This window comes from Semicossyphus pulcher, unplaced genomic scaffold (assembly GCF_022749685.1).
Source record: "Semicossyphus pulcher isolate SPU_LCO1_2020_fin unplaced genomic scaffold, fSemPul1.0.p SCAF_25, whole genome shotgun sequence".
In the NCBI taxonomy this organism is placed as follows: Eukaryota; Metazoa; Chordata; class Actinopteri; order Labriformes; family Labridae; genus Semicossyphus; species Semicossyphus pulcher.
Genome location: NW_027211699.1, coordinates 4,161,658 through 4,182,373, shown reverse-complemented (window position 1 = coordinate 4,182,373; position 20,716 = coordinate 4,161,658). Strand labels below are relative to the sequence as shown.

The 20,716-nt window shown below is 44.5% G+C and overlaps 1 protein-coding gene across 1 annotated transcript in view; it reads right to left on the bottom strand.

The window, feature by feature from the left end:
• The window catches only part of cacna1ha (calcium channel, voltage-dependent, T type, alpha 1H subunit a), a 131,179-nt gene that overhangs the window by 9,995 nt on the left and 100,468 nt on the right, over positions 1-20,716 (bottom strand). The window contains exons 19-33 of the mRNA XM_069675908.1: positions 19,675-20,034; positions 16,552-16,655; positions 16,208-16,331; positions 14,331-14,399; positions 14,051-14,235; positions 13,781-13,907; positions 13,205-13,330; positions 12,968-13,057; positions 11,001-11,214; positions 7,497-7,648; positions 6,068-6,177; positions 5,840-5,973; positions 5,636-5,706; positions 3,419-3,497; positions 554-675 (exon numbers count right to left, since the gene is read on the bottom strand). Coding sequence (XP_069532009.1) covers positions 554-675; positions 3,419-3,497; positions 5,636-5,706; positions 5,840-5,973; positions 6,068-6,177; positions 7,497-7,648; positions 11,001-11,214; positions 12,968-13,057; positions 13,205-13,330; positions 13,781-13,907; positions 14,051-14,235; positions 14,331-14,399; positions 16,208-16,331; positions 16,552-16,655; positions 19,675-20,034 — 2,067 coding nt within the window. The remainder of the gene's footprint in view (positions 1-553; positions 676-3,418; positions 3,498-5,635; positions 5,707-5,839; positions 5,974-6,067; positions 6,178-7,496; positions 7,649-11,000; positions 11,215-12,967; positions 13,058-13,204; positions 13,331-13,780; positions 13,908-14,050; positions 14,236-14,330; positions 14,400-16,207; positions 16,332-16,551; positions 16,656-19,674; positions 20,035-20,716) is intronic.

The following is a 20,716-nucleotide window of genomic DNA, read 5'->3' as shown; positions in this document are numbered from 1 at the left end:
GTTGATCACATACCGGGGAGCTTTTTGAGTCGACCAATCATGATTCCCAGTTTGCGCTGCATACATACTTGATAGGTTTGAATTATATCATTTTATATTTAACAGCTAACATTCAATATTATGAACACACTCAAGTCATCCGAGTCATCATGCCTCAAGTCCAGGTCGAGTCTCAAGTCATTTATTTTTTGTCAAGTCGCAAGTCATCAAAACAGTGACTTGATGTCGAGTCCAAGTCACCAAGTCTCAAGTCCACATCTCTGGTGGCCACTCTGGATCACAAAAAAACAAGATGGCGACGGCCAAAATGCTGAACTCCGGGCTTCAAAAGGTGTGTTCCCAAACAAATGGGTTGCATCACGTTGGCTATGTCCATACTGGCCACCCCTGGGCCCCTGCAAGATTGCTGACATCCCCAAATGTTCTGAATTCATTTAAATGTAACGTTATTGCATGAAAAATGTTAGAGGTCATTGCTCTCTCTGCTATCATGGGATAACGGTGTTACATTTTATATGACTGTGTGTGTGTGTGTGTGTGTGTGTGTCCATACTTTCATAATCCCATTCCAGTTATCTCCAGTTGACACTCGAAACAGCGTGAGGAAGGCCATCCCAAAGTTCTCAAAGGTTGCGTGACGACTCAGCCCCTCACATGGGTTGTTGTCATTGCACACTAACAACACACAAACATAGACAGACATTATTTTACTCCACTGTATATGTACACGGTGGTTTAAAGCAAAAACATCAGGGATTAAAATGAGCATATCAGTGTCAGTGTAAAGCTGTGAGTCGTTAGTCGGATGCACGCAGTGCGCACTGAATGAACACACAAACAGCTGCTTAGCAGTGCGTCCCTGCAGACATGACAGAGAGGAGATAACTGCGTTCTGGAGGACAGGGTTAGGCTCGATCAGTCTCAGGGTCAATTTGACAGAAAGCCCTCAGGAGCCTGTTAACGAAATCATAACAGCCACCAGAAGAGATCTTCCTCCGCTTCGAAGCTCAGGTCACATTAGCAGGAAGCGAAAGAGGAAGGAGACCGTCCTTGGAGCATTATGTACCTAGTTTCTTATTCTGAAGATCAACCACCCGGAGAGAAATGAGACGCTGTAGCTCAGAGGAAATAACTTTCTATGATATTGAATGGAAGCAAACTTTTCATACTAGACTGAATTACAAAAACAGTGTCCATATCTTGGGCTGCGTTGGTTAGCGCTGTCGGCTTTCTGGGCCTTTCTGTGTGGAGTCTGCATGTTCTCCCCGTGCATGCGTGGGTTCTCTCCAGGTACTCCAGCTTCCTCCCACAGTCCAAAGACACGCTCAGTAGGTTAAATTATGACTCTAAAATTGCCATAGGTGAGTGTGGGCATGAAAGGCTGTCTGTCTCTATGTGTCAGCCCTGTGATTGACAGTCGATCAGTCCAGGGTGTGCCCCGCCTCACGCCCAATGACAGCTGGGATAGACTCCCGTCCCCCGTGCAACCCTGGTATAGACAATGGATGGATGGAGTATCCTTATCTTCATTAGACAAGACAATAATATCATATTTTTAACATATAAATAGTCTGAGTCATGGCCCAGCGCTAAGAGGATGGGGGTGGAAATACTCATTTTAATTTTATTTTGATTCAGATTTAACTTAAAACATCTTTTATGCTAAAAACAACAGATTTTGGCATAACAGCTTAAGAGCCTGTGTCCACTAACGGCATTTTTTGCGCCGGTAGTGCCCACGACCTCAATCTCAGAGCGCTTCTCAGCGCTGTTTACTGTTGCTAAGTTACGAAAGTTGTCTGGCAGCACTTGTGCTTCCCGTGGTGGTGACTGTTAAAGCTCCTGTGAAGAGTTTGTTGCTGGTTATGAAACAGACTGAAATTAATTCTGATGACTCTATGTGACCTACAAAAGCAAACCAGACCAAAAGCAAGAAGATTGATTATTTCTGTATAGTTATTTTTAATGCCTGAAACTGCTGGCGGGGGGGCGGGGGGGGGGGGGTAGGTGTCAGACGAAGCAATTAACTGCACGCTGCCTTTGTTTACATTTTCCAGGGCAGACATTTAAGCATGTACAGGACAAAATCAGCCAAGAGATAAGAGGTACGGCTTTGTCCACAGGGGGCGCCAAAATCAGTACAAACAGGAAGTTCCTTAGAGTTACTCTAACTCTGTTTTAAATCGCACTGTAGGCTTCATATTTGGCTTTATTCAAGGACATTTTACAAAGAAAACATAAAAAACAATGGAAAGGAATCGTATCCTGGAATTGTTGACAAAGTTGATATCGGAAGTTTCGGCCCTTCTTGATTTTGATTGTTTGCTGAGTGAGAAGTGACATTGCTGAGTGTGGCGGTATTTCAGTAGCTGAACTATTTTCAACAGAGAGCGCTGTGAAAAAACAGCAGACACAGAGGACGTTTTTGCGCTGAGGACGCTGCATTAGTTTTGTATAGAAAATAGGCGCTCCGGTTAGTGGACACAGGCCCTAAATCCAAAGCTGTAAGTTTTAACATTCCCTCTGTCCTTCCCCTTTTCTATTTCCCTTGTCTGTGACCTTTTCTTCCCTCGTCTCAGACTGTGGACGCCACGGTCACAGAGCTGAGCCGGACAGACAGTTTCACCCATGTTTTTGGCCTCCTGAAGAAATTTCAGATCTTTGTTCCTTTCTGAAGGTTGAAAGATTTCATGAGCCATTTATCAGTGGCCAGAAAAACATGTCCGTGCATGTAAGGTCATACAACTAGTTTCCAAATCCTGCTACATTTTCCATCATATTTCTCGACAAGCCTTCACCAAAATATGATTCACTCCTTCAGCTTTGTTAGCCCTAAAACAGTATTTAAATGTAGAACCACCAGGGAAAAGGAAGCGTTCAGACATCAAAAAGCTTTTGTCGGCAGCTTGGGGAAAAGCAAAAATCAGAGCAGAAATGGAGAGGGATTTTTACTTTACAAAACTGGAAAACAGACACCCCTTCGTTTTCCCAACGTGTCGGGCAGAAGCAAAATAATACTTGAGAGAATGCCACCTCTTCATCACGAGTTGTTTTTATTTTGTCCTCCCAGATGCCTTTTTGCTAATCCTTTTCCTTCACACATTGTTGCGCTCTCAGAGAAAATGAATTGGATGGAGCTAGCTTATTGAGGCAGCAGTATGTAAATAAACGTGATCATGCAAATGTGATCTCTTTGTGGAAACGGGCCCTGTGATGTGAGAGCGTTGCAGAGAAGGAGCGACGGGGAGACAGATGGAAGGAGAGAGAGAGGATTCGGCAGAGAGGGTTCAGGCGGGGAAATGTGCTGTAAGTCGTGACTGTGCTGGTAACGAGCGGATTCGAAAAACCTTTTTTCTGCTGAGGCTTCTAGACTGTGGTGCATGTGTGTTTGTGTGTTTCTGCCAGAAGTGTGACTGACCCAGTTTGCCAAAGAGCTCCACTCCCAGCGCTGCATAGATGAAGAAGAGCAGCATGAAGAGGAGGCCAAGATTCCCAACCTGGAAGTAATACGCATGTTAGATCCTCCTCTGCACACCAAACAGTACAGTGTGAATGTTGCTTGTATAAAGCTGCAGGGAATAAAAGACATTAAGATGCATTTCATTGCATTTATTCCATTAGACAGTTTCCTCACTATGCATTATACATAAGAATACATGAGGAAAATGTCTTGCACTGAAGTGAACTTTTTGCTCTTAAAAATAAACACACATTAGCATTTGTCTTTTTCAAGCTGCATTTGGTTACACACTTATGTGCTTGCTAGCAGGTGTATTCAAAGCCTTGAGCCTGGGCTCTAATTTTATATGTATATATATATATATATATATATATATTATTTTATATATATTATATTTATAGGTTAAACCCAGCAGTGACATGGCTGTGATGGCTACAATGTAAGCCTTTGGGGCAATTACGTCTGCAAATATACAGTCATCGCTTGTCTCCTCCCTGCGAGATTACAAAGACTTACCCCTGAGCAGGAGTTTACTTTCCAGCTAAATACTGTAGGGATCCTTTTTGTGAACTTGTCAGACACTTTAAATAACAATATAAGCATATCAGTTGTAAAAACAAGCACTTTTAATGGACTTAACTTGCTTGGCTGTAATTGCCCCAAAGGATTACATTGTAGACTTTAGAGCTGTGACGCAGCTGAAAAGTGGGCTGCGTCCTATAAACTGGTACAATCAATATACCAGTATAAAATGCAGAGAGAAGTATTTTATTGTGTTACGGTATTTTACCCAGACGATGGCTCGATAAGCTAGCTAAAGCTTTGATACGGACATGCGCCGTCATGATTGCCAGTGCAGCCGTCATCCTCAAAACAATTAATGCAACCGTAGGCTGAGCTCAACTGCCGCACCGGTAGCTAGCAGGACTACAACATCGACATGGTGAAAGCAGATCGTAGGCTGTAATTTGTGTGTTTGAATGTGTTGAAAGTGTTGAAATAACACTACACAATAATTTTTTTAATAAATAGCTATAGCTAAACCTTTTTTCCCTCTGGGATACGCCCCAAACAGACGGCGTCTTATATTCTAGATTTTACGGTAATTCTTTGGGGCAATTACATCTAAACATATAGCCGTGACTTGTCTCCTCCCTGCGAGATTTCTAAGATTACAGTTTTTACTTTCCAGCTAAATACTGTCGGGCTCCTTCTTGTGAACTTGTCAGACACTTTTAATAACAATATGAGCCAATCAGTTGCAAAAACAATTTCACTTTTAGTGGACTTAACCTGCTTACTTGTGATTGCCCCAAAGGATTACATTGCAGACATTAGATCTGTGATGCAGCTGAGGAAGAAATCTTATGAGGAAAAGACCAGACTGAAAAATATCAAAAATAAGGACCCAGGTTGAAAAATGGAGGAATTCCCCTTTAGGAAAGGAACTTTTAAACTTTCAGCTCAGTACATTTAGAGATCTGTGTGCTTTAAAAAACAGGGATTTTTGGGTGGACCCTGTGAGCTGACTGCATTTGCTTCATACAGCCTGTTGTCTTTTTTATCCAGGTCCTTAAAATCTGTTCCTGTGCTCTCTGTGCCCTGATGGTTATATCTGTACACTTGACATTTTGAAAATAGTAGAACAATGGAGTCTGTCACCGCACGTGCAGCACAGTCCCTGGTGCAGCTGCTCTTTGCCTAAAAGTGGCAGCAGAACAGAGGGACCTGAGATGCTCCCACAACGTCGTACTGTGGACGAACTTTAAAAGGAGAATATAGAAAATCCATGTCGGAGCTCAACGATCAAGGTTTTGAATCATGAATGTACCTTTGTTCATTGTTTTATTGCATCTTATCACATTGTACCCTGCTCAATAATGTTACTTCATGTCCTTGGAGTTATGTGATGTGTTAAGCATTTATTGTCCCGTACACGTGTGTAGCTGTAGAGCGGAAGGAGAGGGAGTGCACAAAAGGCCTTTTAGGGTCGGAAAAGTAACTCTGTAATGCAGACGGATAAGAGTTAAATATTCATCAACGAGCATTAAAATTTAAGAGAGCTGTCTACACTGCACAAAGCTTTCATAATGACATTACATTCATACAAAGAAAAAAATCATTAATAAAAGAAAAATCACTCGGTTTTTTTTACCCAGTGGTGTCTGGTTTTACCTGTGGCAGCGCTTGCATGACAGTATCCAGCAGAGCTCTCATCCCCGTGGCCATCTTCAGAAGTTTGAGCACTGCAGACACAGACAGGAGGAGGAGTCTAACACAGCTGGTTGTTGATGATTTTAGTTGGTTTATGTGCTGCAGGATTTACCATTTGCTTTGTGCATTTGTGTGTTGATGGTGTGTGTGTGTGTTTGTTTCTACCTCGTGCTATTCTGAGCACTCTCATGATCCTGATGATGGTGGGGTTTATGGGCAGGGCTGCGCTCATTTTGAGCTCCTCCAGGGTGATGCCCATTATGGAGAGCGCCACGATAGCTATATCCAGCTGATTCCACCTGAACACACAAAATAAACATCGTTCAGGTTATTCAAATAGAAACATCACACATTAAAATAAATAATAACTATCACATATCAGGTTTTTATTACCTGTCTTTGAAGAACCTGTGGATGCCGAATGCTGCAAGTTTAAGAAGGGCCTCGACAACGAAGATGCAGGTGAACACGTAGTTACAGTACTTCAGGACCTCCTCTAAATACTGAACACACACATACACACAGAGTTATTTCATAACATCTCTCACAGACTGGATATTTACATTGTCAGTGGCATAGCTCCTTTATAATACAGTAATAATATAAGTAAGGGAAAGCACTCAGCAAGGTGTTCTTTATCAGGATATATCCACACATATATTCCTGATAATGGACACCTTTAAGGGCGTTATTGTGCGTATACCATGGTCACTTGTTGGAGAAAGAAAATAAGACCATAACTTTATGTTTTCATGTTGTAGCAAATCAAAATATAATGTTTTTAACAAGCTGTTTACATCAGTAGGGTATGACTAATACCTGATTAAGTCATTACCAAACCATTAAGTTCTAATGCAACAGAAACAATGTTCACTATTCCAGTCAACAGGCCCCATCTTCGACACGACTTGGCAACAGGATATATTTCCAGTCAGCCGCACAATTCAAAGAGAGCTTTGGCTAAGCTACAAGCTAGTAAGCTAACGGTATGCTAGCTAGATTCAAAGTAGATAACATTACCTAAGTTTGACATTTAGAAAATATCATCTGACAGTGTATTTAAAAATATGGTTAGCTAGCTAACCAGCCATGTCTCCGTATCATCACCAAGACTTCCATGAACAAATATAATGCCATGTTTTGTGTGTGTTTCTACATCTTAGGTGTATCTTTAAAGGAGCAGTTCGCTCCTGGAAAAAGCAGCTGTCAGTCAAAGCTGGTGTTCTCTGTAATCAATAGAAGCAATAATATTTGAAATTGGCGCCACAGCTGTGGAGAAAGTTGTACAAACAGTTTGTGGTTTCGCCCATTCTACATTCCTACAACACCCAGCGTGCATTGTGCCCCTCCCTCTGAAAGGAACGGCCCAGCGAGAGACGCTTGAGTGAAATACTACAGTTTCACTGCAGGAAATGGCTCAGAGCGGTACAGAATCTGAAATACGACGAGAATATACCGGTGGATGGTCTAAAAAATCTTAAGTTACATTTCAAAGCTGACGATTTTGAACGAGACATGACATCGGAGGCGGGCGTCCTAGATTGAGGAAGTGTAGTTTAGCAAGCTCCCTGGCCTCCGCCAGATGACGTGTTTTACATAGTCAGGCGGAGGTTTTCCAGGGCCTGTTGGAGAAGCGGATAGCGTCCTCCAAAGGCACAGAGCCAGACCATAATAGCATTAGCTCCCCATAATAGCATGATAGGACTGAGGTTGAAAATCGGCGAACTGGCCCTTTAAGCTAAAACCAGAACAATCTAAGTCGTTATTCATCTATACATCCAGCTTACTTTAATGTTTGCGTCTGTATGTGCAGTAACATTACCTTGGGCTGATTGTAGTGCTCGATGCTCATGGTGAAGACGTTGATGCAGATGATGAAGGTGATGAAGAGGTCCAGGTAGTGGCTGGTGCACAGTGTGTGGATGGACAGACGGAGGGGAGAGTAGTCGGCGTAGTAAGGCCTCTGCTTGGCCTCTGGAGCACACACACACACACACACAAACACACGCGCAGACGACACAAGGAGAGACAAATAAAGACAGACAGACAGAATGCAAAATGAGTTACTCTGCTCTGAAATTTAAATACTGCATGTTCGCAGTGGTGCGCACAGGAAGGTGCCGGGGCTACAAGAGGGAACCACCAATTCTCTTTTTGCTCAGGCTGCAAACACTTTTATTCAAAGAGGATCTGCTCGTGCCTTAATGGCAGTCCAGAATGATTGCCTCATTGAGAAGCCAAGTTATCTCAAGTACGTTTCTACTATGAAAAAAGGAGCTGTAACTGTAACCCTGATCACTGCGGCGGGGTCCCTTCCTGCCCCTCAGACAGACTGTGCACACCACTGCTTTGGTGGTATGTTTAAATAAAACAGGACATGAGAGTCACAGGTAGGCTTATCTTATTCATAAGAGACGGTCCATTAGCCTAAATGTCTAATCCTCTGACACACATTAGATCTTCTCCTCAACCCCAGCCCCTGCAGGAGCGCCGCCATAGACGCTAAGCTATGCAGAGCTTTGAATGAGCTATCTCTTTAAGGTCAGCATGTTTTAGATGCTACATGCCGTCACTGCTACTAAACGCCTAAATCCACACGTTTTTTATCACTGGTTTGGTCGCACAGCGAGATAAGAAGTGGCGCACAGAGAGTCTGGGAGCTGTTGCAAGGCCTGTTTTAATGGATTCTCCCTTCTAACAGTGGGAACAGATCCCTGACCTAACCCAGTATTAAACACACAGGAGTGCATCTTAATGGGACTATTTTACAAGATTATAATAATAGTATTCTTGTCAGGTTTCTGCTGTGTATGCCGACCACAAAGGAAGGTTCAGTCCACTTAAAAACCCAGACTTCACTTTTTGATAGGTGTGTTGCTGCGATAAGCAGCTTTACTGCGTATGAATAATAAAGAGACTTTAAGTGGAGCTTTTATCCTAAACACAACTAACCACTGTACACCGATCAGACATAACATTATGACCACCGACAGGTGAAGTGAAACACATTGATTATCTCCTTATAATGGACCCTGTCAATGGGTGGGAAATGTTGACGTGTTGGAAGCCGGAAAAATAGGCAGGTGTAAAGATAAGAGCGACTTTGAGACGGGCCAAACTGTGATGGCGAGACGACTGGGTCAGAGCGTCTCCAAAACTGCAGCTCTTGTTCCCAGTCTGCAGCGGTCAGTACCCACCAAAAGTGGTCCAAGGAAGGAAGAGCAGTGAACCAGCGACAGTCATGGGCGGCCAAGGCTCACTGATGCGCGTGGGGAGCGACGGCTGGCCCGTGTGGCCTGATCCAACAGTAGAGCTTCTGTGGTGTCAGAACACGCAGAGCATCGTAGTTTGGTGCGTATGGAGCCGCGTAACCGCAGACCAGTCAGGGTGCCCATGCTGACCCCTGTCCACCGCTATAACTGCCTACAATTGGCACGTGAGCATCAGAACTGGACCACGCAGCAATGGAAGAAGGTGGTCTGATGAATCACGCTTTCTTTTACATCATGTGGATGGCCGGGTGCCTGTGTTTGGCTTGCCTGGGGAAGACATGGATGCACTATGGGAAGAAGACAAGCCGGCGGAGGCAGTGTGATGCTTTGGGCAATGTTCTGCTGGGAAACCATTGGTCCTGCCATTCATGTGGATGTCACTTTGGCGCGTACCACCTACCTAAACCTTGTTGCAGACCAAGTACATCCCTTCACTGTCAACGATAATGGCAGTGGCCTCTTTCAGCAGGATGATGTGAATGGTTTGACAGACACAACAACGCGTTCAAGGTGTTGACTTGGCCTCCAAATTCCCCAGATCTCATTCCAATGGAGCGTCTGTGGGATGTGCTGGACAAACAAGTCCGATCCATGGAGGCCCCACCGCGCAACTTACAGGACTTAAAGGATCTGCTGCTAACGTCTTGGTGCCAGATACCTCAGCACACCTTCAGAGGTCTAGTGGAGTCCGTGCCTCGACGGGTCAGGGCTGTTTTGGCGGCAAAAGGGGGACCTACACAATATTAGGCAGGTGGTCATAATGTTATGGCTGATCGGTGTATGTTTTCACAGACTGTGTACTCACATGTCCATATTAAATGGTTATGATTGCATTTGAGTGCGTGCATGTTTAATTCACCCCTTCCATGCCCTGTCTATCTACTGCATGCTTACATGCCTGTGATGTAAAATGCCTATGGCTGAGGAGGGGGCTGCACAGGGTGCGTTCAGCATCACAATTAGTCACAAACAGGGTAATTACATCGTGATTCTTGGTGAATGATCTTTGAATCCATTTTTTAACACATTGAAATCATCTATCCGTGTGCTGTGATGTTAAACACACACTGCAGCCTCTTTTCTCTTGAATGAAATCACTACAGTTACTACATGTCTTTATAGACCAGGAGGATGATGGCCAGCACTTTGGAGCACATTTGTGTCGTCATATACTAGCTTCTTGGGTTATTCTGAGTCTACCAATATTAAACCATGTTTAATATCTAAATATCTCTTTCCTTAAGCACAACATAAGAGAACACACTGCAAAGAACAAGCCCTTACAAGATACTTGATTCTAATGTGATTACTCAGACTTGTTTTTGCGATAGGTAGCGTGTTCTTCTTCTTACAGCTCTATTAGTGCAGGTATAGCAGCCAAAACGTCTGCTATGTTTCTGAGTATGCCCGTCAAAGCATGGTCACAGGAAATGTCCTTCTTTGCACACGTGTCGAGAGACGCCTCAGGCTCGGGGCTGGACATGCACTCGGAGGATGGGAGGGAGGGGGTGTGGGGGGGCTTTGGCATTTCAGCGATCAAAATGTTGCAGACAAAATTTCCCGAGACAGATGGAGGAGAGCATCAACCTCAGTCAGGTCACATGCAGAAAGATGCTGTATGACAAAATCTGTTTTATTGCAGGTTTTAGTCAAATCTGGCGCATCCAAAAGAGGAACTACTTTCTTATAGCAAAAGTCCTTTTTTGACAATATAGTTCTGCTGTTTAAAAAGTGGGCGTAAACATTTTTAAATCGGTTTTTCTTTACTAATATTAAGTGAAAAAGTTGGTTAGGTTGGCCCGGTTTCGTGCAGTGTTCGGGAAGGTTTGGGGGGAAGGGTTGCACTCATGCAGTTGCATGCATAGACTAGCATAGCCCACGCCTCCACTCAGTGATCAATCACTGTGTGTGTGAGCTAGCGAGTCTTTTAAACTCTCCCTCTATTTTTAATCATGAAGTCAGATTACATGTCCCTGTTTTCTCTCTCTGTCATTCTCTCTCTCTCTTTTTCAGGCTCTGAAAGCAGGCAGTGCTCAGAAAAATAGACTACCGACCAGCCCCTCCATTCTCCTTACTCCTGCGCTTTTTCTCTATCATTTTGAGCCTCTTCTCCTCCCGTAGGCGGGCCTCCTCCTCCTCCTGGTCCTGCCGGCACTTGTGGAAGTTCTCCACCACGACGCCGACGAACATGTTGAGGACGAAGAAGCTGACGATGAGCAGGAAGGAGATGAAGTAGAGCAGCATCCACGGGTTGTGGTTCCTTACGGGCTGAGGGGAAAAGAGCAGATGAAGCTGTTTTTTGGTTTGTGCGTACGGTTTAGGTGAGGCAGAATTAAAAGGCAGCAGCTATGTTCTGATGCTTGTACTTTTGACTTTGTAGGGAAGAGACACAAACGCCACACTGACAGTGCAAAGCCTCACAGTTTGTCATCACACGCTGTCATTGCGTACCCTTGGATAAACTGTCCAGAAGTCAAAAGGACTATTTCACCGTCTGAGTTTTCTCTGTGATGTCACAAACAGAAGTTTTGGTCCTTTGCTTTAAAATGTGACTCACTATTTCAGCACATTACACCACCCGCAGTCCTGGATCTGAAACAGCCTCATCAACTGAAGCTTTGAAGTGCAGGTTATAAACTCACCTTTTTGACCGTGTGTGAAGTCATTTACGTCACTGAACACTTTTGTTCAAATTATTATAATATAATATTCAACTATTCAAAATATGGATCCCCTGAGCTCTGCAATGTTGTATATACATTTTATACTGTATGAGAGTCATTGTACAGTAGGGTCACTCACAATACGATAGGATACAGTGCTATATGATACTATACGGTGTGATACGATACAGTGCGATACGGTGCAATATGGTGCAATACGGTGCGATATGGTGCAATACGGTGCAATACGATACGATACGATACGATACGATACACTAAAGTTGATGCGATACGTTAGATTATGATCAGTACAATGCAATACGACACGGCGCGATACGGTGCGATACGGTGCAATACGATACCATACAATACCATACAATACGATATAGTGCGATGCGATGCGATAGATTATGATCAGTACAATGCAATATGATACGGTGCAATACAGTGCGATATGGTGCGATACGATACAATACAATACAATACAATACAATACAATACGGTACGATACGATACGGTACGGTACGGTACGATACAGTGCGATACGATATGCAATACTTGACCCACGATAACAATTATATCACGATACAGTGATTCTGGGTTAATCAATATATTGTAAGACAATCATATAATGACACATCACGATATCTGATTAACTGAAGAATACAAAAAGCCCCTTAAAAGATAAAGTGCAGGATTAGTGTATTTATTCAGTGTAATTTGGTGTCAGTTTCACAGAATTTGACACAAATTGAGATTTAACAGCGACGAGGTGAAAAAAAATATGGATATTTGGTGCCAGCCTATCGCCAATTGCATCGCACGAGTCAGGATGAGGATATATTGCCATATTGATATTGGGTTTACCCCTATTGTAGAGTGAGATAGTAAGCCGAAATAATGAGTAGAGCGGCGTAAATGTCATAAATAATGTGTACATTCTCCCTTGCACATATGGATAGCATTAAATGTGCGCGTGCAGTGAGAAATGAACATTACATGGCTACTGACTTTAGTGTCATTCAATTTGTACACATTTAGAGTCTCGTCACGGAAAACGACCGGAAGTGATGTTAGAAGAGAAGCAGCTCGCTTAGCCAATAAATGGCTTTTTTTGAGTGTGTGTCCCGGTCGCTCACAGTGGATGTGTAATGTGTTAAACAGGGGAAAAAAAGCCTCAAAACGTCACAACTTTCACTGCAACTTTTTAAAAAAGCTGCCGCGACATCCTGTCGAATCCTGGAGGGCCTGATTAGTATTTTCTGAAACATATAACTGCAGGGTGCAGAAACTCATCCTTAATAAATAGTTTGAAACCAGCTCTATTGAAGAGCTCGCCACATGCCTATCATCCTTACCTGTTGGTCCACTCCCACAGCATCCAGGCCATCATACATGATATTGACCCAGCCGTCCTTACAGGACAGCACGAACAGAGACATCAGAGCCTGGATAGGAAACACAGAGATGTCAAAGCCCTTTAAAAAGCAAAGTACATTTGTTTTTGTAGATTGTGTTCCCCTCAACACTAATCGTGTTTCCAACTCCCTACATCCCTCTCCTCCACTTTCCCTCCGTCAGTCCATTCATCGCACCTGAATCAGGTTGTCAAAGTTGTATTTCCTGCGTATCCAGCGGTAGTTGGCCTGCAGACAGTCCGACTTGTTGGTGATGTTTTTGGTGTCCAGACCTTCACAGTGGTAAAACTTCCCTTTGAACAGCTGGAGAGACAGAGAGAGCCAGACAGACCGATCAGCATCCATTTACATATTATCTCAATTGCAGCGGAGCTTTCAGCGTTTTAAAGTCCGGCTATTAATTCCAGAAATAAAAGGACATTTCATGGAGCGCTTCCCATCGGAGGATTTTCCTCAGAGCTTGTCTAAAAGCTGCCCCGAGGTTCATGTTGTCCCTTTTCACACTTAACTTAATTGTCATTCAGGCGCAGGAGTTTATTGTCAATTGGATATTCAAGCCACATCCAGTCAACCCTCAAGCCACAAACGCAGCTGCTCAGCAAGACTGGCATTTTTCTGCTGCAAAGGGCAGAACACTTTGTCTTCAAGCTTAGGAAAAGCAAACAACAAAGCAGCATCCTCGGCGCGCTGGCGTTTTTATCTCTACATCGGTGATGTTTGTGTTCAGTTTGTATGCGTGTAAAAGCAAACTACCTGCACTCCCAAGATGCCGAAGACAATAAAGAAGGCGCAGCAGATAAGGACGATGTTCCCGATGGGTCGGAGAGAGGTGATGAGCGTCTCCACAACCAGCTTCAATCCAGGGGCTCGGCTGATCACCCTGGAAAACACACATAACAGCGCATGCATGCTAAGTGATAGAAATATTCACATGCTTCCTGTGTTTGTGATGCTGGCATGTAGACATAAACTACATATGCAATCCACACAAACCAACACCCACACACACAAACACACATGTACCTCAGTGGGCGTAGTGTTCGTAGCAAGCGTAGGACTCTGAGGATGCCCAGGATCCTGTTTCCGCCTGTATACGCCAGAGAGACCAGAATGTCGACGAGAGACACGAAGACCAACAAACCATCGAGGACGTTCCAGCTGGACTGGAGGTAAGTCTGCTTCCCGAAGCAGAAACCGAGAGCTAAAACCTGTTGAAACCATCGCAGATTCATGGAATTATAAAAAAACACCCTGCTGCTGTATGTTGTTAATATTAGTTGGATACTAAAGCTGTGATTTTTACCTTCATGGCCATCTCTGCCAGGAAGATCACAGTGAAAACGTAGTTGGACACACTCAGAAACACTCGCTCCTAAAGGACGACATTAATGTAAAGACACAAAGACATATAAACACAATGTTAATTAGGTATAAGGTATTTTAAATACAAAGAAACAGCTGCTGCTTTGTACAATTTGCTTGTCACTTCATGAGAGTGAGATGTTTTAGCTAACATTTAGCCCTGATGTTGCTAAAGTAGTGTCTACAGTTTGTCCCAAATACCTCCAGCCAGTCAGATTTAGAGTCAGACCGGAGATATAAGGCTTGTTCGAGATGACTGCTGGGTCGCCTCGACAACAGACAACAGTAGCCTGGACTCTCAAGCCTCGCACAATCAGGTTTTCAGAGCAAGTCGGACAACAACCTGTGTCTTGAATGTAATTGTTGACATACTTGTCTATGCACTGTGTCTGTTACTGGAGGATACCTCGCCAGGGCACACCAGAGAGCTCAGACCGCATGCAATAGAACTCGAGTTACTATGAGTCACTCACTGAAGAGAGTCGGGTTTTTGAGTCACTTGAGTCAGTTACCCAGAGCTCAATCTCGGATCCCGTCAGCTACAGTCTGAGATATAGATTCTGGGATCACCGGTGAACGTGCCGGGCGGTAAGCGATAATCGACTTCCCCTCAAGACTTCCTTTTCCGCGTGCTGCATCGTTACAGAAAGACAAACCGTTTTCTTTTGATTTACTTCTTATTATTATCTTGTTAGATTTGTAAGAAGTAAAAATTCAAACTTTGTCAGGTCTGTCCTCAAGAGGAGAAGAAAACTTAAAATGCTCGTTTATTGAACGATCTGATGCATTCGAAGAAGTCGGGAAATCTGAATGCTGAACGCCTTTCGTGACACAGCGTCAGGGGAATTCATCTCAACTTAAACTTTAGATGTAGAAGCTGAACTTGCTGCTGATGTCTGTTTGTAGAGATTAAGAAGAAGCTAAATCGTTGTCAGATAACGCTGATGGGAGCCGGGATGTCATTAGGGCAGATTACGTTCCGCCTGCTTTTGCTCTCCTCACGAACTGTTTTTCCTGCGTACGCCGCAGCCTGCTGATACGTGATTGGTCAATATTACTCGGACTACTATTATGTTCATTCTGAATCCTCAGGGGCCCAGCTCAGACGACTGATGACCAGAGGACAGAACACACCGTCGGCACCGTCCCCGCTCCGTGTCTTTCCTCCGTGCACGGATGTAACAGTTCCGGACTTGTTCCATTTAGTTTTTCAGGTTGCCACATCGACGTCTAAAATGGAACTTATCTGTCTCCAGCTGTTTTGACAGGCATGTTTGTCGCTGTGCAGCGGCAATGACACATTGCACTGATGTGTCTTCGGAACTTTCTGCCATTGTTGTCCCTGCTGTCACATCCCCTCGGCCTCTACGTACTGCATCTCGGGTAGCTCCAAACAGACGCGGGGCACGCAGGGCAGCCATCATGCGAACGTGCAGATAAAAGTAAGTACATCTTCAGCCTTAAGCTACAGTTTTCTATTGGCTCAGGTGACACATTTAAGGACCATGTTACCGGTGGGAATTGGTGAAAAGCTTCCCTAGATATTTGGACAGAATCATTTAAAGCTGCTGAAACATACAGTTTCAAATGTTGTTTGCTGGAAATACTGAACCCAAAAAAGACAACAATGTGCAGTTACTCAGGTAAAAGCTCTGGAGGCTTTAGCTTGTCATGTTGTCTGTCAAATATTAACATGTAAATAACCCAGTTTGGTTAACTGTAAACCGTGGGTAAAGCTTAATTCAACATTAAGATAGAGTTTCAGACTGTTCAGTAAGCGAGAGTGTGCGTGACGACGTGTTTGTCTGTGTGTCTTACCGGGCTGTTGGACTGTATATCAGGTCTCTCGAGAGCAATGGTGATGCAGTTGAGGAAGATGAAAACCAGCACCACATGGTCGAACAATCTGTGAGAGATCACACTTTGGCACCACACCCGGCATCTAAACACACATACACGCGCCCACACACACAGACATAAACACAGTTATCTATTAAGAGAAGACGGTTCGTTGACGCTATCGACCAAACAATTAGCAGTAAAAACAAGAAGAGAAATGAGAGCAGGTAACCGAGATGATTAAATAAAGAAGAGGAAAGAGGGGAAGGAACTGGAACCATACAGACAGGTTGATGTGTTGTGTATGTCTGTGTGAGACTCACAGGCTCTCCGGGGAGAACAGATACAGATTCCAGTCTTCGTGCTCTCTGCACCAGCGGGGCTTCAAGTTACGGAGCTCCTTTTTGATCCAGTAGCAAAAAGAACTCTGCACAGGTGAGAGGTCAAATGTCAAACTAAACAAGGAACAATTTCTTTGGAATTTATAGTTATATTTAGTACTTATAATATTACTTTCCCTCTAGCCACAACAGCTCCAAATAAATATTAGTTGTTGATTTTAAATATGTACACAGTATGAAACCCTCAGCGGTTGAGTAAGTGTGTCTCCACCTTGAAGAGGAACTCCTGCTGTTCACATAAATATGGGGGTATAATAATAATAAAATAAAATGCTTCAAATCTTATTAAAGTGCATGGTGTGTGTCAAAGAACACTGAGGGCCTTTTATTTGTAACAAGGCACATTGCAAAGCGCAAATCGTAAAAGGGTTCTATTAAGTCTCTTAATTATTCATAGGTGTGTTTAGCGCTAATCAGAAATCGAACCATCAGAGTGCCCTCTCCTTCCTTTAAAAGCCAGGCACATTGCTTTTTATACAGCCTCTTTCTATTAAATATACAGGGTGCTCATCTAACCTCTCTCCTTTCACTGTTCCCCTCTGCACGCAAAACACACGCAGGCCACTGCATGACGCATTGTAAAGATTGAAGCCATATCCACGATATGAGCATCTAACCATCAAGAGAGACACTTTACCCATACGGTTCAGTAGTAGAACTTCATTGATTACTTAAATATCAAGCTAACAGGTTGCTTCTGGAGTGCTGCTGTGCTTCCCTGAATGTGTAACAAGCAGAGCAATGTGAACTTATAAAGGGGAATCTTTCAACGGCAACCTTTAAATAGCAGGAAAATACTGCACCGTTAAGTTTAAACCATGTTTTTTTTTGCCAATGGTGCAAGTGCTTTCTGCTGCCTCAATGCACCACCAAGGTGCCTGACCACAACTCTGTTTCAAACCATAATGCATGTGGGCGCACAGACGGGCACAAGTAGCACTGGCATGAAAATGAGAACTGTGTCGGCTGGAAAATAGCACATTGCGCAACACATTGGGCCACCAATTGCGCTGCACACTGGCCCGCAAATTGGGCCCCACATTGCGGCCACACATTGGGCCACACTGGGCCATGCACTGGGATGCGCATTGGGCCGCACATTGGGCCACACATTGGGCCACACATTGGGCTGCGCGTTGGGCCGCGCATTGGGCCACGCATTGGGCCGCGCATTGGGCTGCGCATTGGCCCGTACATTGGGCTGCACATTGGGACACACGTTGGGCCATACATTGGGCCACATTGGGACGCACATTGGGCCGCACATTGGGCCACAACAGACTGAACTTAGCTTGTGCACAAGCTCAATAGAAAGTCTGGTGGAACTCATTAAATTTCCTAATAAAACAAACATTAGAAAGCTTAGGTGCGCAGCTTCTGTACTTCAGGATTCTAATTAAAAACAGCCCAAAGTCAACCTCTCACACTGCTCATTTGGCAAACTGCTGCTTGTGTGAGCGTACGTGCATATGTGCGTGTCCTCCTGCTGCATTGGGCTGCACATTGGGCCACACATTGGGCCACACATTGGGCTGCGCATTGGGCCGCGCATTGGCGCGTACATTGGGCCACGCATTGGGCTGCGCATTGGGACGCACATTGGGCCACACATTGGGACACTTGTTGGGCCATACATTGGGCCACATTGGGACGCACATTGGGCTGCACATTGGGACGCACATTGGGGCGCACATTGGGACGCACATTGGGCCGCGCGTTGGGTCACACATTGGGCCGCACGTTGGGCCATACATTGGGCCACATTGAGCTGCACATTGGGACGCACATTGGGCCACATTGAGCTGCACATTGGGCCACACATTGGGCCACATTGAGCTGCACATTGGGCCGTACATTGGGACGCACATTGGGCCACATTGAGCTGCACACTGGGCTGCACATTGGGACATGCACATTCCGTCGATTCCGGCAGGTGTACCACCGGGCCTCGAGTGTGTTTGACAACATGTCATGGGAAATTAACTTCCTTGATCAACAATAACAACAAACCACCACATAGTTAATTCTGGGTTTTCACAGTGCTGCTGATATTTGCCCTCCCAGATTTAAATCTATGGGGGCACGATAAACAAGTGTTTTCTTGCATAAATTGAGATCGGGATAATTGGACCACAACAGACTGAACTTAGCTTGTGCACAAGCTCAATAGAAAGTCTGGTGGAACTCATTAAATTTCCTAATAAAACAAACATTAGAAAGCTTAGGTGCGCAGCTTCTGTACTTCAGGATTCTAATTAAAAACAGCCCAAAGTCAACCTCTCACACTGCTCATTTGGCAAACTGCTGCTTGTGTGAGCGTACGTGCATGTGTGCGTGTCCTCCTGCTGCGCAGATATCCTTGAGCTGGATCCATAATCACAGACACATATGCACGCCTCAGCTGGCATGTCACACACACACACACACACACACACACACCCCTACATGCATGCACTCGTGGCAGGATCTGTTTTAACCCACCCGTATTCAGTGCGCCTTGGGAGATGCCTTTCATTTCAGTGGATTTCATGGCATTATAAACTCAATTTGGAGCCAATAAAACCATCAACACTGTCGCAAACAGAGGTCATCTGGATCCACCTGGGAATACATTCTTCTCTAGTCCACACACACACATGTACAACCATAACAGCTGTATGTACACACGCTGTTTTGTACCCACTGAGAAAACAATTGCTCCCCAAGCCAATCAATTACAGCCTGACTATTAGTGTCCCTCTGGGCCTCGCAGAGTGAACACAAAACAGGGACACATTATTATCTCATAGTAAGATGGAAAAAAGAAGGGCAGACGGAAAAAGAGATAAAATGTGTAAACAGTGTCAGAGAGGGCAGATTAAGCTATTAAGAGTGAGGTTAAAGAGTAGATTTATTTCTCAGGCTGGTGTACGTAATGGTGAAATATTTAACATCTGATGACACACGGCAGGATGAAATCATGCTAGAGACCTTTAAAAGCTGATCAAAGAGCCAGCCCCAGACACTCCAACTGTTTTTGCAAAGCTATGAGTCATGATAACTTACGTCATCATCTAGGTCGTCCTCAGGCGAGGAGTCTTCCTTTGACTCTGAGCTCATGTTGGGGTCATAGGTCATGGTCCTCCCATTACAGTCACCATATTCTGTTATTATGGAAGGGCAGAGAGTGGACGCCTGCAGAAGCTCCAAAGTCTCCGGCTGTAGTCTGTTATTCCCGCCGGCCTCCACTTTGTCCTCCCCGCCATCTTCCTCCTCTCCTCCCTCCCCAGACAGCAGGCTCTCCCTCTCTCCGCTGGTGTCTCGCCTTTTGAGGCTCGACGCCCTTCCCAGACTGTTCCAGCTCGAGCGTCGGCTCCCCCACGAGCGGGGAGGCAGAGGGGAGCGCCGGCCAGGACTTGAGAGGCTCTGGGAAAAGAGGAAATAAGGTTTCGCACGGTGTGTCGCTACGGAAATGTGTTTTTCTCTCCGAGAGTTACGGTAGACAAGGTATGAGTGAGAATTTCTGTGATCGATTGATGCGTTCTCCATATTTTCTTCTCCAACTGTCTCATGCTACTGGATCAACTTTTATGCCAATATGCTCAACTTAACTGAATATAAGTTCAAAGGATTTTCCCCAATTCCCCTGAGCTCACACCAAGCAATTACTGTCTCTCTGTATTTCCAGAGTAAGTTTCATGCATTCAAGATTTCCTTGTGGAATAAGGCCCTGTCTCCCTTCCCAGTCCTCCTTCTCCGCTACACAGGCTGCCGCCATACAGTACTAGGGTTTCATGATTATGCTGTATCAATGATTAACATGTAAAACATTCTTCCTGTAAAGAAAGGCCATGCAAGATGTCCTCCTTCTTAGTCCTCTGAGGAGAGTACAGGAAATTAAAACATTCTTTATTACAGTGAGGTTGATTGATTTCCGGGTGACTGGCGACGGAATCATTTAAAGCCTGTGATAAACGCTACTGTTCCCTCATGGCATATGAGTCATGGCTTCTCCCGGGCCTTTGTGGTTGTCCGTTTGGGACCATTCACCAAATTCCCACGGTGGCCATTTTCCTTCTCAGGGTGGGAAGCTAAGAGGCTGTTATAA